Source organism: Wyeomyia smithii, chromosome 1, assembly GCF_029784165.1.
Source record: "Wyeomyia smithii strain HCP4-BCI-WySm-NY-G18 chromosome 1, ASM2978416v1, whole genome shotgun sequence".
Classification (NCBI taxonomy): Eukaryota; Metazoa; Arthropoda; class Insecta; order Diptera; family Culicidae; genus Wyeomyia; species Wyeomyia smithii.
The window spans coordinates 179,779,989-179,807,339 of record NC_073694.1 but is presented as its reverse complement, the minus strand read 5'-3'; the positions used below and the strand labels follow the sequence as shown (position 1 = coordinate 179,807,339).

Below are 27,351 nucleotides of genomic sequence, written 5' to 3'. Positions count from 1 at the left end.
GATGCAACACCAGAATCAGCCAACTACGATGCATGGTTCATTACAAAAGAGTTTGCGATGTTATACTGATTCTCTTAGCGTCAACTCTCACTCTCATTTTTGCTTGCTATCTTTCTCGATCATTCGGGTATGGCTGTACTGAGATTGAACGAGCAGAAATATCAAGTTCATTTTGACAGCATGATGTTATGAGGATAGCAAACATAAAATCAATGATTTTTCTTCAATTGATATGTATGATATTGATATATAGTCGGCGTGCGATCAAACCGAATTAAGCGCCGTTTCTCAGATTGAGTTTTTGACACCCAGCGAATATGAGAAGTAATAATCTATCTATTATCAAGTAACGAAATCGTTTGAGCATTTGATAACGATATTATAACAAAAATTCTCTGTAACAGCTTGTACACAGCAATTGCGGCGGTAAATGTTTTTAGAAGCTTGGTTCGGTTTGACTGCACGCCGACTAAAAGCATTGTCAATAAACAACTATTACTTCGTTTTGTAACTGAGCGTATTTTAGTTTGGTGCTTTTCGTAACACCAATTGTTATAGAAAGAAATCTATTAATATTGTTCAAATGATCTCATATCTGAAAAATAATATTGCATTTTTATTTGTTTTTTGACAGCATGAGTTTATTAATTTGATTCTTGAATATTGTGCTTGTTGTAGGTTAAACTAAAGACAGTGTTAGTTCGCGGCAAAAAAATGAATCGCGGGTGGCAAAACAGAAAACTTTAAAATATGTATGGGTATGTATATTTATATACAGATCCTGTTAAATTTTGGCACGGTTCAACTTTGAAACTGTTCAATTTCGGTTCGGAACGGTTTTGCTTTTCTCCTAGTTTTCATTCATATTTTCTTTCAACGAAGAGGATGGCCGGAGTTAATCGACTGGTTTCGGATATATGGCCGGAATATGTTTCAGTAACATGGTAACGATGATCAAAGCAGTGCTTAGAAGTGCTTAAAATCCTACCATGCCTCTCATTGAAAAATGTAAAAATCCGGACCTGTTTGAAATTATAAACCTAGTTCATTGGTGGCCATATCTTGAGTTGGGATCGTCACGGACCGCAAAGCAGATCAAATTTAGAAAATCCTGATAGCAACAAACTTCAAGCTAGCACTGACATAATCACGCTACTGAAACGATTTTTGATATTCCAAAAATCACCTTGATTTGCATTGCAGTGACATTTCCGAGTGAACTCTGTATATTCACGACGATTGACAATGAGAACCCGAAAATGGCAACAAAAGAGACAAGATATTGAATCACTTGTCGGATCTCCACGCTTACTGTGATGGTTGCTGGCTATTCATGAGAGAAAGAAACGAGTGCGATGATATTTTTTCTCTCGTCATAGTCAGCATGTTGCTTGGATTAATCGCAGCTCTGGTACAAATATAGCTTTTTGCGCAGAGCATGAGATGATTATGGACAATCGTTTCAAAAATTTTTAAGCAAGCACACAAACATGAGATTTCACGATTATGTTCCACATTTCGTTTATCACCTGTTTTGAAAACCGGGAACATTAAAGATTTTTCCAGCTGCGAGGAAATTATGTGTCACTAAGGACAGAAGACATGGCTGCAGCGTTTTCGTCCGAGGATGGGCTCTAGCTATTGGAAACACCTGCAAAATATTTGGCAAACAGGACGCTTCACTATTTGACGAAAACCGCATCTTAGACCTCTGCTTTGTGAGCGCCCAGGATACGGCCCCATATTTGTGCGGAGCCCCGGCTCCATTAGTAAAAATAGTCCCCCACCATCCTCCTTTATTAGTAACCATTAATGCCGATCTGAAACGTGATCTTGACACTGCATCCGCTACCGTATTTTACGACTTCCGCAATGCCGACCACCAGAGTATCGCCGAGTTTTTCTCCGAGCCCGACTGGAACTCTATTCTAGACTCCGTCAATGCCGAAAACGCCGCTCAAACTCTCTCCAACGTATTGGCCTATGCCATCGACCGATACGTTCCAAAGAAGATCCAACATCCTGCGCCCCGACAGCCGTAGCTAACGAGAGAACTTCGACAGCTGAAATCTGAGAAGCGAGCTGCCTTGAAGAAATTCACTAAGCACCGTTCACTGTCCCTAAAACGCCATTATGTAAGAATCAACCACACATACAAAAGTGTTCGTTATAAACAAGATCTACAGAGGAAGCTCAAGTCTCATCCCAAGCAGTTTTGGAAGTTCGTCAATCAACAGCGACATGAAGGAGGAATACCATCCTCTATGACATTTAACGGTAAGGAGGCAACCACCTCGCTAGACATCTGTCAGCTTTTCTCAAAGAAATTCGCCAGTGTGTTCACTGATGAGACACTAAGCGATCATCACGTTGAACGTGCCGCCAGTTATACCGCACGATCCGGTCAAGCTTTGAGCACCATTCATTTAGACGCGACAATGATTTCCAGAGCCTGCAGCAAACTTAAATCATCCCTAAACCCGGGTCCTGACGGGATTCCGTCGAAGTTTCTGAAAAAGCAGATTGCTAACCTGATTTCTCCGCTTCAGCATGTCTTCCAGCTATCTGTCACTTCCGGTATTTTCCCGTCCTGCTGGAAATTGGCTTACATGTTTCCAGTACACAAGAAGGAAAACAAACACGATGTGAGCAATTATCGTGGCATCACCTCACTCTGTGCTGTCGCAAAACTGTTCGAACTTGTCATCATGGAGCCTTTGCTCGCTCACTGTAAAGCTTTCATAAGCACTGATCAACATGGATTCACAGCCGGTCGCTCCAATCGTACCTTACCGGTCGCCGTCTAACCGTTGCTATTGGGGATTGCCAATCCTCTTATTTTGACGCTACGTCTGGAATACCGCAGGGGAAGTCACCTAGGACCACTTATCTTCCTGCTCTATTTTAATGACGTGAACCTAGTTATTAAAGGACCACGGTTGTCTTACGCGGATGATCTCAAACTCTATCTTGAAGTTCACACAATTGAAGACTGCCACTTCCTTCAACGTCAGCTAGATATTTTTGCCGATTGGTGCCATCAGAACCGTATGGACATTAATCCATCTAAATGCTCGATTATATCATTTTCAAGGAAAAAACAGACCTTACATTACAAATACGCTTTGCTAGGAACTGAAATCGAGCGCGTAAACCAAGTTAAAGACTTGGGGGTTATTATGGATTCCCAGCTAACATTCAAGCCTCACATTTCGTTTACCATCGACAAAGCCTCTAGAGTTCTGGGATTCATCTTCAGGACCGCTAAGGAATTTACAGATATTTACTGCCTCAAATCGTTGTATTGCGCAATATCTCGCTCTATATTAGAGTACTGCTCGGTTGTCTGGACCCCTCATTACAACAATGACGCGGAAAGAATAGAATCAGTTCAACGGCGCTTTTTGAGATTTGCTCTTCGTAAACTGCCATGGACGGATCGTTTCCGCCTACCAAGCTATGAAAGTCGTCCGTAGAGACACGGCCAGGGCGTTGTTTACCACAGACCTTTTGCAAGGCCGCATAGACTGCCCCGCTCTTTTGGAACAAGTGAATTTAAACGTGCAATCTCGTGCTCTGCGAAACAACTTGATGCTGCGATTACCTGCTCAACGAACTAACTACAGCATTTTTGGCGTAATAGTTGGTCTCCAAAGATTATTTAATAGAGTATCCGCTCTATTCGACTTCAATTTATCTCGAACGCTTCTTCGTCGGCGATATCGTTTATATTTTTTAAGATCTGACTAGTTGTAATGTCATATTGTTGTATTCCCGTTTCGTTATATGTATTGACTCTCTTAAGATGTTTTTTCCATTGTTAGCTTTAAGTTACACCATTGGGGCACTTGCTCGCCTGTTGGTGAATAGACCAAATAAATGAATAAATAAATAAATGGTAATCCATTTGACGAAATGGTAATCCATCTTCCTTACGTTTCGAATTAGGTAACCTCCAGAAACTTTTCAGGTTCAGGTTCAGAGTCACTTTTACGGAGTATAAATACGGAAATCAAGTACAAAATTTAGAGTAAAAAACGATTTCATAGATAATCACTCAAACGTTACAAAGGCAGAGTAAATTACGTCCTCTGACTGGTTGCTTCCCCAGAATAGTAAACCTAGCTAACGGATTGCGGCAGTATCAGCTGGCTTTCCGAATTTGCTTTCGGCTCAAACAAATCACTTGCCCATCACTTGGTCACATGTCGCAACAGCAGCGCGGTGTTTTTTAAGGTGTGTTGTTAGAGTGCCTTTTTCCCCCACTGTCGGGGGATCAGCATCATATTTAGTTTTGAACAGCAAACTGCCCTCTTTGGGTTAACTTAACAAGTAATGAAGAGTTTCATGATTTGAACAAGCAATCTACAAATCTACAAATTCAGAACTCGTTTATTGCATCAACTGTCTTTGCATCAAATAACGTCAACACGAACGTGAATAAAGTGTGTTCAAAAGTGTTTTCAAAATAGTCATTGGGATAAGTTTTTCCTGTAATTTGTACCATGCTGGTGTACGTGCTAAATTCTGCAGCAATTTCATAATTAATCATTCTTGTTGTTTCATTATTTGAAGCTCATCATAAACGTCAGTAAAGAACTACTTGTACGCAGCAAATCGGCAAACGCTTCCATCGAAATGTGAAAAAATCCTGCGCATCGGAATTGCAATCCATGCTGACTTCGAGCCATAATAATCGAGTACGTACGAATCATTCTACGGTGCTCCTTCGAGTACCAGGGACGACTGTAAATGATTTCTCCAATTTCTTCACACTGTTTTGAATGGATGAAAAAAAAATCAGCAATCATATTGTTTTCTAAAATGCAAGAAACTTACCTTACTCTCGAGAATTTCAACGTAATTACACACGTACCAACACAACCAAGCCAAAAAAATTGTATGCGCCACATAGGCGTACTCTAAACCCGTACCACGATCGTAGGTGAATAATAAAATCGCGAGTGCGATTATCGCCTGTGTCGGATAATACTGCACCAAAAAACTGGGAGACGTCAGATATTGCATATGACGAACACAATCCAAATACTGTTGCTGTTTTCCTATTGCAATGACCAATTCGTCTAAGGAATCACCATCACCGTCAGGTCCAAGTTCATCGAAAATATCAACCAATATTTCCAACTCGGTTACCATTGCATTAAAAAACGAAGTTATCCAAACAATGTTAAGCACTTCCGTTACTCCAAGAATGATGAAAAGAGTAGAGCTGGCTTTTTGAATGAATCCAGACAAAGACTTATAATCCGAACCCAAATCAATCATAACGGTAAATTCAGGCTTTCGGTAGCCACCAATCAGAGCAAACCCAACTTCGTTTACGGCGGCTGACGCTACGAAAATCAAGGTGAACCAAACGTTGAACCGAAAGGATTTGGCCCGTTTGTCCCAGCTGCGGTGACGATCCTTTGTCTGATTCTGGAGACCGTTTATGAACGCTCGAACCACATCCTGGTGCTCCCGAGTGCTGCGAAAAATGCAGATCTGCACCATAGCGGTAGCGCAAACCACCCACATACTAAATGTACCGATAAAGTAACCTAAACTTTGCCACACAACGAGGGCATTCCGGGCCTTCCAACCCAAATGTAAAAAATACAGCAAAAAAATGGTTACTAACAAAGCCCAACAAAAGCGTTGTCCTCGCGTCCACGATTGCGTATTGTAGCCTGCGGTGGGGGCCAAAAATTAGTTTCTTTCCAACAAACACAAAATTTCTTGGCCCTTACCAATTAACACTTCAAACGGTTTCAGCAGATAAAAATAATCGGTATGCTTTCTGAGATCAAACAGATCTTGGAATGATTCTCGCGTGTGTGCGAAAAACTGCCAAATGTTGTTCACCATCATGAACCGATCAGGGCACTGTTCTAGTACGGAATGTCCTGCATGAACAACAGTTTGCGGATATTACCTAGCTTTTGTCGTGGGAAAAACTGTCTAAGGAAACAACTGGTTGGAGCAGTAAGATTGTTTGGAGTTACTTTGTTTATGTTTGTGTTTTCTTTGATCTGCTACAGAGATCAAATGCAAACCGACATTGTAAGCAATATTTATGCATGCACATTGCAGTATAATTTAGAGGCTGAAATACATGTCCGGAAATTGTGCTATGAGGTTCTTACAAAGTGTGAAGAATACGACCTCATGGGTTGCATTGTTATAGTCTGATTTTTTTCCAAAATTAGATTTCATCAAAATTAAGCTCATGTCAGTATGTAGGTACCAATGGAAATTTCGAACGGTTTTAGCAGGTAAAAGTAGTCGGTATGCGACTCGAGTTTAGAAATATTTTCACAAAGTGATCGCAAATGCACAAAAAACTGACGAATTTTAAGCAGCATCGATTCGATGACTCTTACGAAATAATCGGGATACGTTAAATTAAATAGAGATTAGCAGACATAACCGCGAAGGATAACATTTCTGCTCGCAATTTCTTGCCAAGTCGATTTCTTGGCGGTCTATGTTCTCCTGATAATTATTATTCTCTGCTTCCAACTTTTTGATTGACAACACTTGCTCGGTACTTAAATGACAAAACATGAGCATTTTTTATTTGAATGTTACATTGTATTTGCGTTCGACTAGAGGGCATATGACTTTTCCCAATGTACAGCTGCGTTCAAAGCAACAGCAGTAGTTATTGTAAAGTATAATTATAAAAACAATACAAAATCAGTCGAAAATTGTTTTATTTTCCACAGTGTTAGTATTAAAAAAGAAAAGTATTTCAGCTACCACTGAAACACAGAATTTGAAATGATTGAAAGTTTTCGAATTCATTCTATATTTAGATGCTCACTCTAGTACTTTGTAGTGTACCCCTTGTTTTCTGGTTCTATGCATAGAATTAACAAATACTTGGCAGCGAGAAATAGGTGTACGCTATTTTTCATGAAAAAAAAATGGATACGCATTTAGCAAACTTGAGGCGAATCGAAACATGACCATGTGCATATAGGTCTTCCGCCAATGGTCATTTGACTCTAGCGGCGCCACAGTCAAGTCCAGCTCATCTTTGATCTTTTTAGAAGACAAAGTTGGATCAGTCCGTGACATCTGAGCAGACATTTGACCAATTATTTCGGATGAGCAACGTTTTCGACCACAAGTTTCAAACTTTTCTGTTCATTTCAATGCATTGCTCATCGTTCTGGTTAGGTTTTACTTTAATTGATGAGCATTCCGTTTAACTTATGCCGCTTCTCAGAGCAACGTTCATCGCAACCCATTCTCTGCAATTGGAACAAAACAAACATATTCCCCAGCTCAGTACTCTTAATAAAAGGACACTGCCCGTGGATTATGTTCGACCTCTGGTAACTGATTCGTAAAAAGCAGAAAGTCCTCGCAAATTGTAGACGACGGCCGTTGGATAGTATTGATCGGCAAAAGTAAAAAAAAAGTTGCCCTAAAACGATTATAGCTATTTAGCAATTTCCGTGAATTTTGGTGCTCCTAGTAACTCCCAGATAGGTACCTCGACCTAACAAGCCAGTCGCCATAGTTTCGAGTCTCGGCTCGGGAGAGACTGTTACTCTCAGTAAATCCGTAGCACTAGCACAGCAATTGTCCAGTACACTAAATAGTTGGCTGCGAAGTCTGCGATCCATGAAGTAATATTAAGTGCAGGTAAAGGATCTTGATTCTGGAAAAAGCAGCAGCCCTGATGGAATTCCAGCTTCATTATTTTGCTACATTCGTAAAATATCACCATTGCATGTTCTCAAGTCTTTTTTGATTTGGGGATTTGATTCTCCCATACAAAATGAACGAGGCAGAGACTGACTCCTGTGATTCCGGAGGCGGAGTCACTTTCGTTCCCCTTCCCAATCCGGATGGGTACAAGGTCCCGCGAGTGGGAAAAGGAGCGCTACAAGAGCTGTTCCACCGGGTTAAGCTATACCCAGAAGAATATCCAGGGCCCTAGATTGTATATTTCAGGCCGAAAGTTAAAACATTCTATACAATGCAAATCAGCCGTGGCACGCGCACACAGTGGGAATCGAAGACGTGGTCTCCGACTCGAGTTTGACCATCGAGGTGAAGGCTGGAACCGGCCGTTTTAAGGATTCTAGCATTCTGCCGGTGAAGATACTTGATTGCAAGCAATTGCACTCAGTATCGCTCGACAAGGGTGTAATTACTTACCCCGTTTGGGTAAGGGCTTTGGGTGACTTTCGCCGGGTCTGCTCTGCCGGGCAATGTGTCGGTGGACAAGTTCCCAATCCTTTCGAAGTTTTGTCGTCCGATGATCCAGCTGGAGAACCTTCTTTTGCTGAGCCTGGGGAATTTGAGAAGAGAATAAGTCTCTTTTCTCCTAAACTTACTCAACAGCGCGTGTTGGATTGCACATGCAGAGTAATCCTGGATCTCCAAGAAAGCGTAACATTAATTGGAAGTTATGCGAGGAAAAGATCTCACAAGTTGTCGAACCAATTCCAGATCTTACACTTCTAGAGGAATATAACCTCTTCGCGTTGCAAGCCCTCACAGAACGATATCCCGGCGGGAAGATTAGGAGACGGTCTCCCACTCCGTTGTGGAACAAAAATTGTTCCAATGGCTACGCGTTCCAATGTCTAATATTTAACTTGTTGAAGAATCTACCCGGCAATGCCCAGAGGCGCTTGTTGAACTTGTTCAATAAGTTCCTGGAGCAAAACATTGTACCGCAAGATTGAAGGCAAGTGAAGATGATCGCCATACAAAAACCGGGAAAACCAGCCTCTATCACAACTCTCATAGGCTGGTTTTATAGGTTGCTTATAGGCGGAATTTGATGGAAAAAATGATACTCCGTAGCTTAGCCCTTTGGGTCGAATCAAATGGTCTACTATCAGATACTCAGTTTGGCTTCCGCCGTGCCAAAGGGACGAATGATTGTCTTGCGTTGCTTTCAACATATATTCAGCTGGCGAATGCTCGCAAAGAACAAATGGCCTCTGCGTTCTTGAACATTAAGGGGGCTTTTGATTCCGTTTCTATTGGCATTCTTTCGGGTGAACTTCACCGACAATGATTTACTCCAATTTTGAACAATTTTTTGCACAATTTTTTGTCCGGAAAGCACATGCATTTTGGCAACTTTTAGCATATAGTACATGGGTCTTCCCCAGGGCTCATGTTTAAGCCCCCTTCTTTACAACTTTTATGTAAAAGACATCGACGAATGTCTGGCAAATTCATGCACGATAAGACAGCTTGCAGACAACAGCGTGGTCTCTGTTACAGGAGCTAAAGCTGCCGATTGGCGAGGACCATTGCAAGATACCTTGGACAATTTGTCTGCTTCGGCTTTACAGCTAGGTATCGAATTCTCTCCGGAGAAGACTGAGATAGTAGGTTTTTCTAGGAAGCATCTACGGGCCTCCACCGGATGACTCTTGTTTTCTGATTTCTCAGCACTACAAAACCGACGCCCCGTTCAGCTACTTTGCCGCCACTGTTGTAGATGGGGTACTTGAAAGAACACCGTCTACTGGACGGAATTCCCTTTCCCCGGAATTTGGCCATCGAACCTCCTGAATCGCAGCAAGCCAGCCCGCGCCGGTTCATTGAGACATCGGACATTCCAAGTACCCAATTTTCAATCGTTTACCTTAATCTTTTTCCGTGTCCGTAGCCTAGGTCTTTGCCGTTTGATCCGTTCCGTATTTCTAATTTCGTTGTTTGTGGTTGAAGAAAGGTTTCGGTATGCTACCTTACCAGGGTCGCGATACCTACATCCTGCTGATGGGGCTGCCATCTTAGGTGTAGCTGGCGTGATACAGCATTCCGCCCGCTCCGGATCAGACGCTGTTGTACGCCGCCCCTAATATGGGAAAACAGCCGCGTACGACCCCCTTCCCAGTCAGCATACGACCATAGCTTCCACCGGGGGTTGATTATGCGATCTCCGCTAAGGTTACTCGTATCCCGGTCGGCACCTCGTGGAGGTTGGGATAAGAGTTGCTGGACAGAGGTGAATGACCACATTAGGGTCTCAAGTCACACGTGTTCAACCACGGCCAATCGTTCGGAGGTTTAGCGTTACGTAATTTTAGGGGGGGGGATCATATTGAACGTTACTTATCGTTGAATAGGGGGAGAAGGGGGTCTAAAATCTGGATTTAAAAGTGGTGTGACGGTAATACTACCGTCCTCTCTTTTCATTGGTGTGGTCTACTGACATCGCTTTCTTAAGTCGTGAGGCTTCGGGCAACGTCTGACAGCTGGCCATATAGACATCAGTGATCCTATGTTCAAGATCAAGTGCCGTTGTATCAAGTTCAGCGGAAGTGCGTATGCCGATTGAGCAGGATGACCGGGAGTTTACTAAGTGATCCTTAAACAAGGACCAGTTAGTATTCTTCGGGTTCCTGAATTTTTCACTTTTCAAAGGGTTAGCTTCGATGTCAAAAATGATATGTCGTTGATCTGATAAGCTTGGTTCGTCAGAGACATGCCAGTTTTTGGCTTTCTCAGTGATGTTTGCGCTGCAGAGAGTGAGGTCGAGAACCTCGTCTCCTATGGCGTTTGTGAGGGTGGAGCTGTTCCCTACATTGCATATATTGACCTCGTTGTAAGTAAGATTTTCAAGAATGTACTCACTCCTATTATTGGTATCCAAGCTGGCCAAAATCGTGTGATGAGGGTTCGCATCGCAACCGATGATGAACGGCTTATTGGTTGCTTTACAGTACTCACGAGTGCCAAACCTCGGGAGGCGGAATATCGTCCAGGTCCCCGGGGAAGTGAACGGATACGGTGATCGTGTCCTGCTTCCCGCTGGAAGTCGGAATTTCTGTTTTTTTTTTTTAAAGATGAGTAAGAAGATGATAATATGTGAACAAACTCTTAGAATTACGATATTTGTTTGGTCTTACAACAAAATGGCGTCGAAAATTTCCGATTTCTAAAAAATTCAAAATGGCGCCATTGTTGCCCCTTAAGTTGAAATATGTTCAAACTCAGGGAAATTTAGTTTTGCATCAAAATACACAAAGAATATGTATATATAGAAACTAAAGCAGAAAAAAAGTCAATTTGGCACTGTGTTATCATAATTACTTTACGAAATTGATTGGAACATTTTCCCCGTTCAGTATCTACATCATCTATGTTTTGTTCAAAACCTAAATTAATCCACCTAGCGGTCAGACCCAGCCTTTCTCATTCAAACTTTTATTTGTAAAAATAGATTAAATGTATATTAACACTTTAGGTTCTAAAATATTGATGTTGTAATCTATACATATGAAAATGTAGTCCGGTCTGTCTGTCTGTTTGATCCATATAGGCTCGAAAAGTACCGAACCGATCGATGTGAAAATTTGTATGTAGAGGTTTTTGGTGCCGATAAAGGTTCCTATGATAGTTTAAGACCCCTCCCTCTTCTATAAGGGAGGGGTTCCATACAAATGAAACACAAATTTCTGCACATCTCGAGAACTAATCAACTAAATGGAACCGATTTTGGCAGGTAAATGTTTTTAGTGGTAAAAAATATGTCCATAATATTTTGACACCCCTCCTTCTTTCGAAAGGGAGGGGTGCCATAAAAATGAAACACAAATTTCTGCACACCTCGAGAACTAACCGAGTAAATAGAACCAAATTTAGCATGTTATTGTTTCTAGGGATAACAAATATGTCCATAATGGTTCGACACCCCTCCATCTTCTGGAGGGGAGGGGTTCCATACATATGATACACAAATTTCTGCACATCTCGAGAGCTAACCAACTAAATGGAACCATATTTGGCAGGTGAATGTTTTTTAGTGGTAACAAATTTGTTCCATAATCGACCTCAGGCAACATTTTGGATTGTAAGATGGCAACTTCCGGTTTCTGGAAAACAGCCAAAATGGCCGATTTCCACCCAATATAATAATATCCGGATCTAGGATGATACACAGGAGCTAAAATCTATCGAAATTGTCTTCAAATGCCATGATGAAATCCAAAATGGCGACTTACGGTTTTGGAAAAACAGCGACAAACGACCAAATACCACCCAATATGGGTATTTCCAGAACCGTAATGATGCACTGGAGCCACAAATCGACTTCAGACAACATTTTGAATTGTAAAATGGCAACTTCCGGTTTCTGGAAAACAGCCTGAAATGGACGATTCCAATTAAATATGAGTATCTCTGGAACCAGAAAGATGGACAGAAGCTAAAAATTGATCACAGATACAATCTTGAATTTTAAGATGGTTACTTCCGGTGTCTGGCAAACAGCCGGAAATGACCAAATACCATTCAATATGAATGTTTTCGAAACCAGGATTACGCTCAGATGACAGCAATTAATTTCACAGGCAATTATAAAGTGCAAAATGACGACTTTCGGCTTCTGAAAAACAGTCCAAAGTGATCAAATACCACCCAATATGAGTATCTCTGGAGTCAGAATGTTGCAAGAAGCTAAAATTTTACCTCAGACACCATTATGAATTAAAAAATAGGATGGCAACTTCTGGTTTCTGGAAAACAGCCAAAAATGGCCGACTCCCGTCTAACATGAGTATCTCCGGATCTAGAATGATACACAGCAGCTGAAATCGACCACAGACCCCATTTTGGATTCAAGGTTAGCGACTTCCGGTTCCTGGGAAACAGCCGAAAATGATCAAATAACACCCAATATTGGTGTTTCTTCAACCAGAATGACGCATAGAGGCAAGAAATTATCTTAAATACCATTTTGAAATCCAAAATGGCGGCTACCGGTTTATGAAACACAGCCTAAAATAAACATATGCTATCCAATATGAGTATTTCTGGAACTAGAATGATGCAAGGAGCTAAAAATTGACCTCAGGCACCATTTTGAATTGCTAAACGACAACTTCTAGGAAACAGTCGAAAATGACCAAATGATACTCAATATGGATATTTCCGTAACCGAGACGATGCATAGAAACCAAACATTGACCCTGGACACCCTTTTGAATTTAAAGACAACCACTTTTAGTTTCTGGAAAACAATCAAAATAACTAAATACCTCCCAATATGGGTATTCCCGGTGTTAGATTGGTGCCAGAAAATCTGCTGAAAATGACCGAATACCACCCAATATGAATATATTCAGCATTAAGGCGATGTACAGAAGCCAAAAGTCGGAGATGTTGTCATTTCGATAAAACCAGTCCTTTTGAACGATTTTTTATTTGACTTTGATCATATCCTATGCGGCCATAGGATGCAAATTCGTTGTGCATTTGCAGATTTTAAACACATCGCAAGGAATCATTGAATTTGGAACTTTCAAATAGTACGATACCACATTTAAATTATGTTGAGGCCACATATATCGAGCAAACCAGGTATAGCCTTCAATAGTCTTTGAATTCCTTCTCTTTCCATAATATTTGAGCCACATATCAAATTGTTATGAGGGTATTTTATTTGGAGGTTTGAAAGATGACTCGTTCGTATGGCACTAGTTATGTTCATGTCATGTAATCTTTGAGATAATAGACTTTCGTTGTTTTATAAACAATTCAATACATAACGGTTGCTTAAGTTCGATTTTAATCAAATGAAATGGAAACGTAGAGGGCAGCCAAAATTTGAAACCACGTATTCAATCATAATTCATCAGTTAACCCTTAACTAGCCCGCTCATCTGATAATAATATTAATCAAATCAGATGTGTGTTTTTTATGAGATAATGAAGTTTCGTGATTTTCACATTTCGGTACATTACAGACGAAGTTACAGTCCGATTGCAGTAAAATTCAATAGGGTGTTATGAGGCAGCTAGTCTTTTAATTTTACACTAATTTTGTGGAAATCAGGTCAGCCACCTTTGAGAAAAGTGAGTGAGTTTAAGTAGTCTTGTGAATATTTTACTTTTCATAGCTGGATTTCACATTTTTAAACATAACAGACAAAGTAAAAGTTCGATTGCAAAACAAATCAATAGGGTTTTATGGGGCAAGAAGACCTTTCATTTGACATTGATTTTATGAGAATCGGTCTAGCCATCTCTGAGAAACATGAGTGAGATTAAACAGTCTTCAAAACACGTTTCTTTTCATAACTTTTGAACCACAGGTTCAATCTTCATAAAATTCAAAAATTAAGGGTTTTCAGGTAGCCCGTTCATTTAAAACCAATTTTGTTCAAATCGGTTGTGTAGTTTTTGAGATAATGATGTTTCATGATTTTTACATTTTGATACATAACCTCTAAACTAAAAATCCGATCACAATGAAATTTGATAGGGTCTTATGGGGCACTAAGACCTTTCATGTGCAATTAATTTCATGAAAATCGGTCCAGCCATCTCTGAGAAAAGTGAGTGAGAATAAAAATCTGCACATACACACACACACACACACATACACACACACACACACACACACACACACACACACACATACAGAAATTTCTCAGCTCGTCGAGCTGAGTCGAGTGATATATGCCATTCGGCCCTTTGGAGCACTTTTATACTTTCGGTTTTGCAAGTGATTGCTATACCTTTCTAGGAGAAAGGCAAAAACGTCTCAACCAGTTTTGGCCAGATTGCTGATCACAGCAGGCCTTTTTTGCCATTTTTAGCAGAAACGCGGTTAGTGTAGAAGCTATCTCTTTTGTGCTACAGTTTTGTAGATATTTGAAAAAATCTAACTTTACTTTCTAGTACCCAGTGCCGCCTTTAGACGGTCTTCAGTTGAACCTCTAAAAAGCTTCAATCAATACTTAAAAATTGTTTATAAAAATTCTTAGTGATTTTTTCAAAGTCTGCACTAGGGGGGTTAAGGACTAGTCTAATATAAAACGTTATATCTCCAAACAGAATGAGTTAGAAGAGAAGCGTCTTCGGTTTTTCGTGATAACATTTTTTACAACTTTGCTGAAGGCAGCATCCCTCTAAAGTGCAAGACAGAAAGTTGGATTGTACAGTACCACCACCAAATTTAGGGGGAAATTGGGTCTAGAGCTCTATAGCAATATTTTAGAGAAAAACTTTCTTCTACAAAGTTTTTTTTTTTGTTCATCTATAATTTATTTGACACGGCACAAATACAATTTATTGTTTAACGGCGCCAATTATATCTGGTAGCTTACTTTATAAAGTATCTTAGTAACTAAAAGCAAATTTTTTATCCTCGCTGCCGACTACGAGCTGAAACTAAATCTAACTTAAAGCTATAATATTTTGCATTAAAAGCACTGGTTTACTGTATGATGGTTTTTCATTGCCATAGGTAAGCACATGTTCCGCTGCTGGGCCAAGATATTACGGTCTGGAATATTGGGTTGTCTCCCTCGGGACCTGAGAGTATCGTGCGGGTCTAGTTGCTGTTTCCGGATCCGGAGTCTTAACGTGTTCTTGTCGTTTGGTTGGATGTAGGCGGAAGGGAATAGGATTAAACTGGGGCTTGGATGGATTTCAGGAAAACGTATATAAGGGACATGTAGGATAGGTCACGGCTCGCCAAGACATCACGAACAGGAACAGCCGGCTGCCTACCTTCGGCCTGCAGGGAAGCTATTAATCTAGACCTGGCGTCACGGTGTACATGGCATGACCAAACAACGTGCTCTATGTCGTGATAACCTTCACCACAGGCACAGATACCACTCTCCCCGAGCCCAACACGACGGAGATGCGCGTCAAATCTATAGTGATTGGACATAAGCCACGCAAATGAAATCCCGACCTACATTCAACCCCTTGAACCACGGGATCGTCGACACCTTGGGGATTATGGAATGTAACCACCTTCCCAGTTCCCCTCTGGTCCAAGAATTTTGCCAACTGATGATCGTATTCTGACGTACAAGTGCGAAAAGTTCATTAAAGGCAATTGGTCTTTCATAAATATCACCGATTGTTGCGCCCACCTTAGCCAAAGAGTCCGCTTTCTCATTGCCCGGTATCGAGCAGTGAGAAGGGACCCACGCTAAGGTAATCTGAAACGATTTTTCGGATAAAGCACTCAGATGTTCCCGTATTTTCCCCAGGAAATACGGAGAGTGCTTAACATCTTTCATCGATCGGAGAGCCTCAATGGAACTGAGACTGTCCGTAAAGATGAAATAATGGTCCGTGGGCATTTTTTCGATAATCCCTAGGGTGTACTGAATTGCAGCCAATTCTGCGATGTAAACAGAAGCAGGATTATCAAGCTTATGGGAGACGGTTAAATTGTTATTGGAAATACCGAAGCCAGTGGACCCATCAAGAAGTGATCCGTCAGTGTAGTACATATTGTCGCAGTTGATGTTTCGATATTTATTGGAAAAAATTTTGGGGATCTGCTGCACGCGTAAATGATCCGGGATTCCACGAGTTTCTTCTATCATGGATGTATCGAAAAACACAGTAGAATCAGAAGTATTTGATAAATCGACACGATTTGGAATATTCGAAGAAGAGTTAATATTTTGGGACATGTGATGGAAATACAATGTCATAAAACGGGTTTGAGAATTAAGTTCGATTAACCTTTCAAAATTTTCAATCACAGGACGGTTCAAGACCTCACATTTGATAAGAATGCGAGAAGACAGGCTCCAGAAGCGGTTTTTCAATGGTAGTACTCCAGCTAAGACCTCCAAACTCATCGTATGGGTCGACTGCATGCAACCCAAGGCGATACGCAAACAACGATATTGTATTCGCTCCAGTTTGATCAAATGTGTGTTTGCTGCGGAGCGGAAGCAGAAACACCCGTACTCAATGACAGACAATATCGTTGTTTGGTAAAGCCTTATAAGGTCTCCTGGGTGGGCTCCCCACCATTGTCCGGTTATTGTACGAAGAAAATTCACTCTTTGTTGACATTTTTTCATCAGATACCTAACGTGACAACCCCAGGTGCCTTTAGAGTCGAACCAGACACCAAGATATTTGTGTACCAAAACCTGACAAATCGTTTTACCCATTAATTGTGTTTGAAGCTGAGCAGGTTCATGCTTCCTAGAAAAAACTACTATCTAAGTCTTCTCCGGAGAGAATTCGATACCTAGCTGTAAAGCCCAAGCAGACAAATTGTTCAAGGTATCTTGCAATGGTCCTTGCAAATCGGCAGCTTTGGCTCCTGTAACAGAGATTACACTGTCGTCTGCAAGTTGTCTTATCGTGCATGAATTTGCCAGACATTCGTCGATGTCATTTACATAGAAGTTGTAAAGAAAGGGGCTTAAACATGAGCCCTGGGGAAGACCCATGTAGCTAATGCGAAAAGTTGCCAAATCGCCGTGCGTAAAATGCATGTGCTTTTCGGACAGCAAATTGTGCAAAAAATTGTTCAAAATTGGAGAAAATCCTTGTCGGTGAAGTTTACCCGAAAGAATGTCAATAGAAACGGAATCAAAAGCCCCCTTAATGTCCAAGAACGCAGACGCCATTTGTTCTTTGCGAGCATACGCCAGCTGAATATCTGTTGAAAGCAGCGCAAGACAATCATTCGTCCCTTTGGCACGGCGGAAGCCAAATTGAGTATCTGATAGTAGACCATTTGATTCGACCCAATGGTCTAAACGACGGAGTATCATTTTTTCCATCAATTTCCGGATACAGGATAGCATTGCAATCGGCCTATAAGAGTTGTGATCAAAAGCTGGTTTCCCTGGTTTTTGGATGGCGATCACCTTCACTTGCCTCCAATCCTGCGGAACAATGTTTTGCTCCAGGAACTTATTGAACAAGTTCAACAAGCGCCTCTTGGCATTGCCGGGTAGATTCTTCAACAAGTTGAATTTGATTCTATCTAACCCAGGTGCGTTATTGTTACAGGACAGGAGGGCAACTGAAAATTCTGCCATCGTAAAAGGTGATTCTATCGCGTCGTGGCCCGGAGACGCATCGCGAACAATGTTTTGCTCAGGAACAGAGTCCGGACATACTTTCCTGGCAAAATCAAATATCCACCTACTTGAAGACTCCTCGCTTTCGTTGACCGTTACGCGATTCCGCATTCTTCGGGCTGTGTTCCAAAGAGTGCTCATCGATGTCTCCCTCGACGTCTCGTTCACGAACCGACGCCAATATCCGCGTTTCTTTGCTTTAGCCAAGCTTTTAAGCTTGGTATCAAGCTCCGAATACCGTATATAGTCGTCGGGTATACCTCCCTTCTGGTAGGCCTTAAACGCGCCGGATCTTTGCGTGTAGACATCGGAGCACTCTTGGTCCCACCACGGAGTGGGAGGCCGTTCTTTGATCGTTACGCCGGGATATTTCTTCGTTTGGGCTTGCAACGCGGCGTCGAGAATCAAGCCCGCGAGGAGGTTGTATTCTTCAAGTGGTGGATGATGTTGAATCGACTCGACCGCTTTTGAAATCATTTCCTCGTATAACTTCCAATCGACATTCCGTGTGAGGTCATACAGAATGTCAATTGGTCGCATGCGAGTCGACCCGTTATTAATTGAAATAAGAATAGGCAAATGGTCGCTACCGTGAGGATCAAGGATTCCATGTGCAATCCAACCGTAGTGACGTCGAACATAAGGATAGATCCAAAGCGCTTGGGCGCGCTGGAGGTTTCGGGATACGTGCCATTTCACCGTTGTTTAAAATAGTCATGTCGAAGTCATCGCAAAGGTTATAGATTAAAGAGGAACGGTTATCATTGTAGGGGGAACCCCAAGCCACACCATGAGAGTTGAAGTCTCCCAAAATCAAACGTGGCGAGGGAAGAAGTTCTATTAAATCAAAGAGCAACCGTTGCCCAACCTGTGCTCTGGGAGGAATATATATTGAGGCAATACAAAGCTCTTTACCTTGTATTGTCATTTGACATGCGACAACTTCGATGCCTGGAATCGAGGGGAGGTTAATACGATAGAAAGAATAGCACTTCTTAATCCCTAGAAGTACTCCTCCATATGGGGTGTCTCGATCAAGGCGAATAATATTAAAATCATGGAAGTTGAGATCAATATTTGAAGTAAGCCAAGTTTCACAAAGGGAAAATGCATCGCATTTGTTTCTATTTATTAAAACTTTAAATGAATCCATTTTTGGTAAAATACTTCTACAATTCCACTGTAAGACAGAGATAGAATCCTTCGTATACGCAGATGATTTAGGCATCGAAGGATACAATCGCTGCAAGGAGGGGCCATTGGGCAGTCAACTGCTTCAAAAATGATCTAACTGTTGGGAGGAATGCTGTAAGAAAAATTTCAATTGGATCGGGTACATTGAAAGTTTCAAAAATCCAGTCCACAATGTCAGAAAATTTCACTAATCCAGAGTTTGTTTCATCAACTGGGAGTGCAAAAGGAACAACTGGGGACTTTAAATTTGCAAGCCCAGGAGGAGTTTGCTTCCGCAGCACTGTTTGGTTTGTTTGTAACTTTCATTTCACTTTGGGAAATCTTAGGACCTTTTCGGGGAAGTTTAGGAGAGGAAATATTTTTCCTCTTTCTAGACGCCCCAGGATTGGCATAAGTTGTTCCCGCTGGTGAATCGTCAGAATCGGTTTCATCAGAGGACAACAGATCAAAGGGGTTCGATGTTATGGTAGAAGTGGTCACGGTCTTCTTCAGCATCTCAGCGTAAGATCGCTTTGAACGCTCCTTAAGTGACCTTGATTTTATCTCTGCGCTGCATGTACACCGGGCATGTGGAGAGCTCATGCTGATTTTCCTCGCAGTGAATACATTTTTCAGCATTTACACTGCAAGAATCGTCCGCATGAGTTTCTCCACACTTGATACATCGTGCCTTATTGCAGCAGTAGGCGGCTGTGTGGCCTAGCTGCTTGCAATTGGTGCAATTCATAACACGGGGTACATACAATCGCACAGGCAGACGAACCCGATCGATCGAGACGTGGCTAGGGAGAGCAGATCCGGCAAACGTAACACGAAACGAGTCTGACGGAGTGTACACTTTTGTGCCGTTGACAAGAGACACAGACCGCATTTGCTTGCAATCTATGATCTTTACTTTTACGTCGTGACACAAAGCATTTTTGAAGCAGCCAAAATCGCTTGCCAAGATACACTCGACCGACAGACTCGAATCGGTTATGACACCGTCGATCTCCACGTCTCGTGCGGGTATATAAACGCGATACTCGCGTGTGAAAAGCTCGGAGCGAGCAATAGCGTTGGCCTGTTCCAGGTCGCTGACCACGACACGGAGCTTGTTGGGTCTGACCTTGGAGATTTCGGTCACGGCCTTGTACCCCTCCGTCAGGTCTTTCGAAATCTGCAGGATGTTTAACGGTTTCGATTTCGGTCCTGCTTTTGGCCGAAAGAAAACAGTAAAGCTGCCCTGAGATCCGTCCGGGTAAAGCCTGGGGCGAGGGGAACTGAACTTCTACAAAGTTGTTACATGTGATAAAGCGCTTATTGAAAAATTATCAAAAATTGGGGTAACCAAAATGCTATTATGACATCGTTCTCGTGAACTGAATCAACATAAAATGAATTAGGATTGGAAATTTGGGGTTGACTATTGTTATTCTCGGCAGAACACGAATTATCAGAGAAGTCGTTTATCGTTTATCTCATTTGCATCGAATGGTAATGGAGGGCATTTCTTAGATTGACGAATACACAAGGATTCCAGTCTTTTCCATAGTTCTTTAGGTGGTAGATTTGTATCAATTCTATTTTCGTAATGAGCAATTTTAGCCTGGCGGATGAGTTAGAGATAGAGAAAAACTTTTTTTGACAAAGTTACTTAAGAGAGAAAAACATTTTTGACAAAGTTACTTGAATTTAATGGAGCTGTAACATTGTAGAACAAGTTTTTCTTCTATCTACAGAGATAAAAAAGTTAGATACTTGATTGCAAACAAAATATTGGTCACCCGAATTTTTGATAATTTTTCAATAAGCACTTTATCATATGTAACTGCTTTGTAGAAGAAAGTTTTTCTTCAAAATATTGCTATAGAGATCTTGACCCAAATTTGGTTTCTGGACCATTGTGCACTGGTGCAGTTTTGAATTGAAACTTAAAACTTAATTCTATCAGGTTTTTATATAATAAATTTCTTCTAAAGATAGCGTGTCAACAAAACCTGCACGGTTTTGAGCTCTCGTACCACTGTGCTCTGCGTGCCTCGGATTCTCAGTTTGCTATAAAAGACTGATAAGCTTAGCAAATTATATAGGATATCGAACGTCTTCGTCAGTGGTTTTCTTCGACAGGTTTTTGCATAAGATTGCTGCGAAAAACCTGCCGAAGAAAACCACTGACGAAGACGTTCGATACCTTATACATTGCAATATCTTCACTTACCCACCCCGTGCATACAAAAAATAAAAAAAACTCACACTCACAGGAGATCAGGATAAACAAAGAAACTTCAATCAATCTCACCGGTCCGAGCAGTTGCTTTTTTTGACAGATTTTCCTAAGCCGGCAAGAGCTAGTCAATGTTCGCAAATTGTTTTCTGTGCAAGACATTTTGTACCAGAACGGCGCCGGGATCGGTTCAGGATGGTGCACAATATTTGGCAGTTGATTGCGGGCACGCGAGAATCCTTCCAGGCGTTGTTTGAACTCCGAAAGGATACCGATTATTTTTACCTGCTGAAACCGTTTGAAGTGGTCATTGGTATAAATTCATTGAATTTTTTTATGGATTAAAACTAATATTGGTCCCTAACACAGGCTACAACATGCAATCGTGGACACGAAGGCAGCGCTTTGGTTGGGCTTTGATGGTTACAATATTTCTACTGTACTTTTTACATTTGAGTTGGAAGGTCTTGAGTGCTTTCGTTGTGGAGGGAAGTTTTGGGTACTTTACCGGTACCGTTTGTCTGTGGGTGATATGCGCTGGCGCCTTGACGCAGATCTGCATTTTTCGCAACACTCGGAAGCACCAGGATGTGGTTCGAGCGTTCATTAACGGTCGCCAGAATCAGACAAAGGATCGTCACCGCAGCTGGGACAAACGGGCCAAATCCTTTCGGTTCAACGTTTGGTTCACCTTGATTTGCATTGCGTCAATCGCCTTTAACGGAACTTGCTTTGCTCTGATCGGTGGCCACCGAAAGCCTGAATTTACCATTGTGATTGATTTGGGTTCAGATTACGAGTCTTTGTCTGGATTCATTCAAAAAGCCAGCTCTACTTTTTTCATCATTTTTGGAGTAACGGAAGTGCTTAACATTGTTTGGATAACTTCTTTTTTTAATGCAATGGTAACGGAGTTGGAAATATTGGTAGAAATTTTCGATGAACTCGGATCCGACGGTGATGGCGCTTCATTAGACGAATTGGTTGTTGCAATAGGAAAACAGCAACAGTATTTGGATTGTGTTCGTCATTTGCAATACCTGACATCTCCCAGTTTCTTAGTACAGTATTATCCGACACAGGCGGTAATTGCCCTTGTGATTCTGCAGTTCACCTACTATCGTGGTACGGGTTTAGGGTACGCCTACGTGGCACATGCAATTTTTTTGTCATGGCTGTATTGGTACATGTGTAATTACGTTGAAATCCTCGAGAGTAAGGTAAGTTTTTAGCATTGCTGAAAACATAATTGTCAAGTGGTATTTTTTCAATTTCCATACTTTTGAAACAGTGCATCCAGATAGGAGAAATCATTTACAATCAACCCTGGTACTCAAAGCAGCACCGTGCATTGTTTCGTTCGTATTCGCTAATTATTGCTCGAAGTCAGCATGGATTGCAATTCCGATGCGGAGGAATTTTCCTCATGTCGATGGAATCGTTTGCCGACCTGCTGCGTAAAAGTAGCTCCTTGCTGATGTTTATGATGACCTTCAAGTAGTAAAAAAATAACAAAATTAACGAAAATATAGCTACGGAATTTAGCACATAGCACAGTTTGGCACAAATTGTCGGGATAATTTATTCAAAGAGTTGTTTTGAAATTCCCATTTCAGCACATTTCACCACACGCTGTTGGTGTTGGCGTTATTTGATGCACATAATCTGAACACGATAGTTGATGCAATAAATGATGTTGAAATGCAGTCTACTTTTTCCTAAATCGGAATGTGAAAAACTTCTTTTTGGTGCCTATTCTAAAAATCGGTGCAATCCACCTGCGCTGTGACGAAACAAATCACTCTCAAAAAATTATTTAGGAAAGAAAGCTCGAATCTGAACTATCAAAGATTATTGAGTACTACAAATTTTGCTCATAGGATACCAATATAGTTGAATTGAATCATTGTGGCTGTCCAGTAACTATAAGATTCTATATATCGATAAACCGAAACTGCGAAGAATTTCAGCACCACTTGATGACGAGCAACATGCAACAAAAACTAATGAATTCTATTTTCTCATTTTTCGATCGGCAGGTTTCCCGATGTGAACATTTTCTAGGCGCTGTTGTGTCAACGACTTGAAAGCAGACGATATGGTAAGTTTTGGAAGAAAAAAAAAACCTTAAATTGTACTACACGAAAGACTCGAAAATAAGCAAACATATAATCGAAGACGGGAAATGTATGGAAAAATTCTTATCGCGATGCATTAAAACGACATTAGAAAGTAGCTCCAGTTTAGAACACCTTCACATTAACGCTCGTTCGAAGAGGAAAGAGGAAGCAAAAAAAAAAACACAATAAAAAGTAAGACGGTGTAAAATGCACCCAGCAAAAGCAAAAAACCTCAGGTCAGTCCAAAAAAAGTTAAACCTGACACTGCAGCACTAATCCTTGACCTAATTGGGAATCCGGCACAAGCCAAGCCCCGTATTTTTATTGCTGCGTCAAATTTTTAGGGTGGCTCTGGTTCTCCCCCACCGCGAAACATTAGCTTCAATCACCCGTGAAAAGTCACACAGCTGCGAGAAAAACTGCGAGCAGACAATACTCTACAGTTTGTGTATTATGTAAGAATCTTGGTTTCGTCCCTCCAGAAGAAAATTGCTTTTCTCACAGCACAGAAAAACCGTTTTTCATCCCACCCCGAAAAAGTCGACTGGCAACGGAAAAGTTTATCCCAAAGCTTGAACTGTTTCCATGCTTTTAAGCTTCGCTCTCTTGTCCTCTCTATAGAACATCCTGAAAGTTCCCCCTTATTTGTTATAATAAAGCTCGGTAGAAGCAGCTTGAGGTAGAATCGAACTTTCGCACAGTTTTCTAACTTTTATGTGGATAAGCAAAATAAAAGCTTTTTTTTTTCATCTCAACCTCATTTGTTATGTAATAGATATAGAAGACATTGGATGAAAAATGTTCGAATAGAAAGAGTGCATTCAAGAAATGTTAATAATTATTGTTTTTATTGAATGCTGTAACTGCTGTATTGAATGAACATTCACTTACAGCGTTCCTCTCAGACACACTCAACATTTGATACTTGAAAATTTCTTTGCAGTTTTATATGTTGAAATTCTATTTTTCAAATCATTTCAAATTTCTGCATCAAATTTTCACACTTCTTCTAGAATGATGATTCTTGCATTGATTTAATGAAAAAACACATCATTATTATTAATTACATTAATTTTTTACGCGGGTTATTTTCATGCGGTTTTTATACGCGACTTTTTTCACGCGATTTTTTACAATAACACGGATTATTTTTACGCGATTTGTAAGATTATTTTTACGCGGTATTAAATAAGTTTAGTATAAGTAAATCCAATATAGTAAAAGTCAATCGGTTCATGAAAATAAAATATTCTGTTTTATTAATGTAAATAATGCATATTTTAATATATTTGCTGTTATAATAAAAAAGGCAGTTTCCAATGATTCGGGAAGAAGAAACACAAATACATTAATAATTGTACAACGATACGAGTCAGGGTCGTTGCGATCTACTACCGTTTAAGGAACAAAAGCTTAAACATGTGGCAAAATTATTATAAAAAAGTTATTGTCATGTTCTCCAATAAATTTTCATTTTAGAAGCACTATAAACTACTTTTGTGTGTTTCATTAGCTTTTTTATATCATTTTTCAAGTTTATATTAACTTACGTGCCATTATTTTCAATCGGATCTTATTATTGAATGGAGTTTTTACGCGATTTTGCAAAATTACGCAGTTTTTAAACGCGGATTTTTTCAACGCGGTACAACCAACCGCGAAAAAAAACCCCTAGTGTTTTTGGCTTGCCTTTTGACGGCACTTTGGTTGTCACTGGTGGACTCAAACTAAACTTAGGACAACAATTTAAGTAAATAATTAAACAAAATTTGTCCCCGTTACTAAATATAATAGTGAAAATATCGTTGCGATCAAGGCGGAGGTGCCAATCGCACGAGGAATTACAGTGGTATACATTGAGCTCAAACTAAAAAAAACGAAAGATTATAGCCAGTTAACCATTCCTGTAAATTTTGGTGCCCCTAACCATTTCAGTTACGATACAAAAGCTCCCACCCATTTCCAACGCTAATGTTAATCGTGCGCCTCCTTTCATTGTTGAATCGGTGGAGAGGCTAAGTTAATCATGTGACAGCCTTCAGGAGGAAATTTGGATCTAGAGCTCAATAGTAATTATAATATAATGGAGCGCACATTTTTCTGTAACCATAAATTATTTTCGATGAAATCAACTCACTATCTCATCTATGCAGGCAGAGTTGAATGATGTTGTGAGGCGAACCAGCCACAGGCTGAAAACCTCAAAAATACGGACAAAAAATGCTGTTCTACAACGTTGTAGCCCCGTCAATTCTGCGTAACTTTGTAGAACAAAGCTTGTTACTATCTTTCAAAATAACCATTATAGAGCAAAAGCAAAGCAAAGCCTTGGTGCTACATTCCGATTCGGAACTTGACCTTCTGTTTTAGACTTCGCAGCCAACTGTTAAGTGTACAGGACAATTGCGGGGCTAGCGCTACGATCCGAGCCGAGACTCGAACCAACGACGACTGGCTTGTGAGGTCAGCATCGTACCTCGAGACCAACTGGAAGGTTACCTTTATATAGAGCTATTTTACAAAATCACAACAAGAAAACTACGGGCGTGGCCCTTAAGCTCAAACTGGGAAAAAATTTAAGATGATAACTATTTACCCATTCCTGTGAGTTAGAGGCACAGACATTTCAGCTACGCGATAAAAGCTCCCACCCACTCCAACGCTAACGTTAATCGTGCGCCTCCTTTCACTGTTGAAACGATGGAGACGCTATGTACATCGTTCTAGGGAACGAACTTAGGGGTAAATTTGAATCTAGAGTTTGAGAGTAATATTCTAGAGAAAAACTTCCTTTTACAAAGTTGTTACATATGATGAGGCGGTTATTGTTATGTTATCACAAATTAGAGTGATCAAGATTTACTATCAAATCAGATTTCAAACACTCGTATCTATGTAGATAGAATTGAAGACTGTTATGAATTGTTATGAGTACGAAAACGGCATTGTTTAATTTGAGAAGAAACAATCTTTTTGTTTTACTCAAAACGTTTTACTTACTTTTTTGTTTTAATTTAAACTTGCTCAGAATTAGGAAGTGTATCTGATTGACGGCCATTGACAAAATGATTTTATTAGATGTCCTGTTCAACAAAAAATCGCACCTTTCGGATAGAGCACTACGAGTATAAATTGATTCCTGTACTTGGACACCTTTTTCTCACGCGTCAGAGATTTCTCAAGGAACCAACCTGGGTCCAATGCTTTTGATATTATTTCTATTGATGCCGTTCTTTTACTTGCGAATAACCGCAAGTTAATTTACGCTGATGACCTGCAACTTTTCGTTGTACGTTCCGTGGGGGTTTGTGAACATCTGCAATCAATACTTAATATTTTTACCAGTTTTTTTTTCTTCATATTTTATTTACCAGTTGATGTCGAAGAAATTAATCTCGAAACCACATCAAACCTCATAAATCGAGCGCATCCAAACACGTTTCGTTAGACTGGCTCTAAAGAATCAACCATGGCGCGATTCATCAGAACTTCCCCCCTCTAGGTCAGAGCCTCCTCCTAGCCTTAGATACGCTGAAACGACGACAATCGTTTTAGCAATCGTTACTAATGAGAAAGCTTGATAGGATAATAAATCGACTCACCTTGGTTGCTTTCGAACGTAGCGCAACAGTTCGTTACCTGTGCCTAGGTTCCATCGAACATTGGAGATAGGACGGGTCAAACGAAAGGATTGGATATGGATCTGTAAAGTTATCAACAACACTCCATCAGCTGCAAGATTGCCTAAAGCTTTTTCAAAAGATCATTCAAATGGTCTAGACTCTAGAGGATGGCAGTTTTACCGTCGATTCCTCTAAAAACACTAGAAGGTGGTGAAGCACAGGTCCCAGATGATGTAAAACCTGCTTGTGAAATTTTCACGCCTTCTATGGTTAAATGGCCATTAAGTTCTTTTCAGTCCTTCAATTCTACTGGCCATGATAATTTTTTTTAAAATCAGAAGCAAGAATTAACTGGACCAGTCCAC

General features: G+C 40.7%; 3 protein-coding genes across 21 annotated transcripts in view; all 3 read left to right on the top strand.

The window, feature by feature from the left end:
• The window catches only part of LOC129718145 (cubilin), a 339,048-nt gene that overhangs the window by 70,390 nt on the left and 241,307 nt on the right, over positions 1 to 27,351 (top strand). For all 19 annotated transcript variants that reach the window (XR_008727035.1, XM_055669569.1, XM_055669492.1 and 16 more), the window contains one exon: positions 23,283 to 23,344. The gene's annotated coding sequence lies outside the window, so the exon portion shown is untranslated. The remainder of the gene's footprint in view (positions 1 to 23,282; positions 23,345 to 27,351) is intronic.
• On the top strand, positions 2,265 to 2,807 carry LOC129717383 (uncharacterized). The gene has a single exon (XM_055667261.1). The coding sequence runs from the start codon at positions 2,265 to 2,267 to the stop codon at positions 2,805 to 2,807; it is 543 nt and encodes a 180-aa protein (XP_055523236.1).
• Positions 21,428 to 22,744, top strand: LOC129717382 (uncharacterized). The gene is made up of 3 exons (XM_055667260.1): positions 21,428 to 21,556; positions 21,613 to 22,463; positions 22,535 to 22,744. Exons 1-3 carry the CDS (start codon positions 21,439 to 21,441, stop codon positions 22,742 to 22,744), a joined length of 1,179 nt encoding a protein of 392 aa, XP_055523235.1. The 5' UTR covers positions 21,428 to 21,438.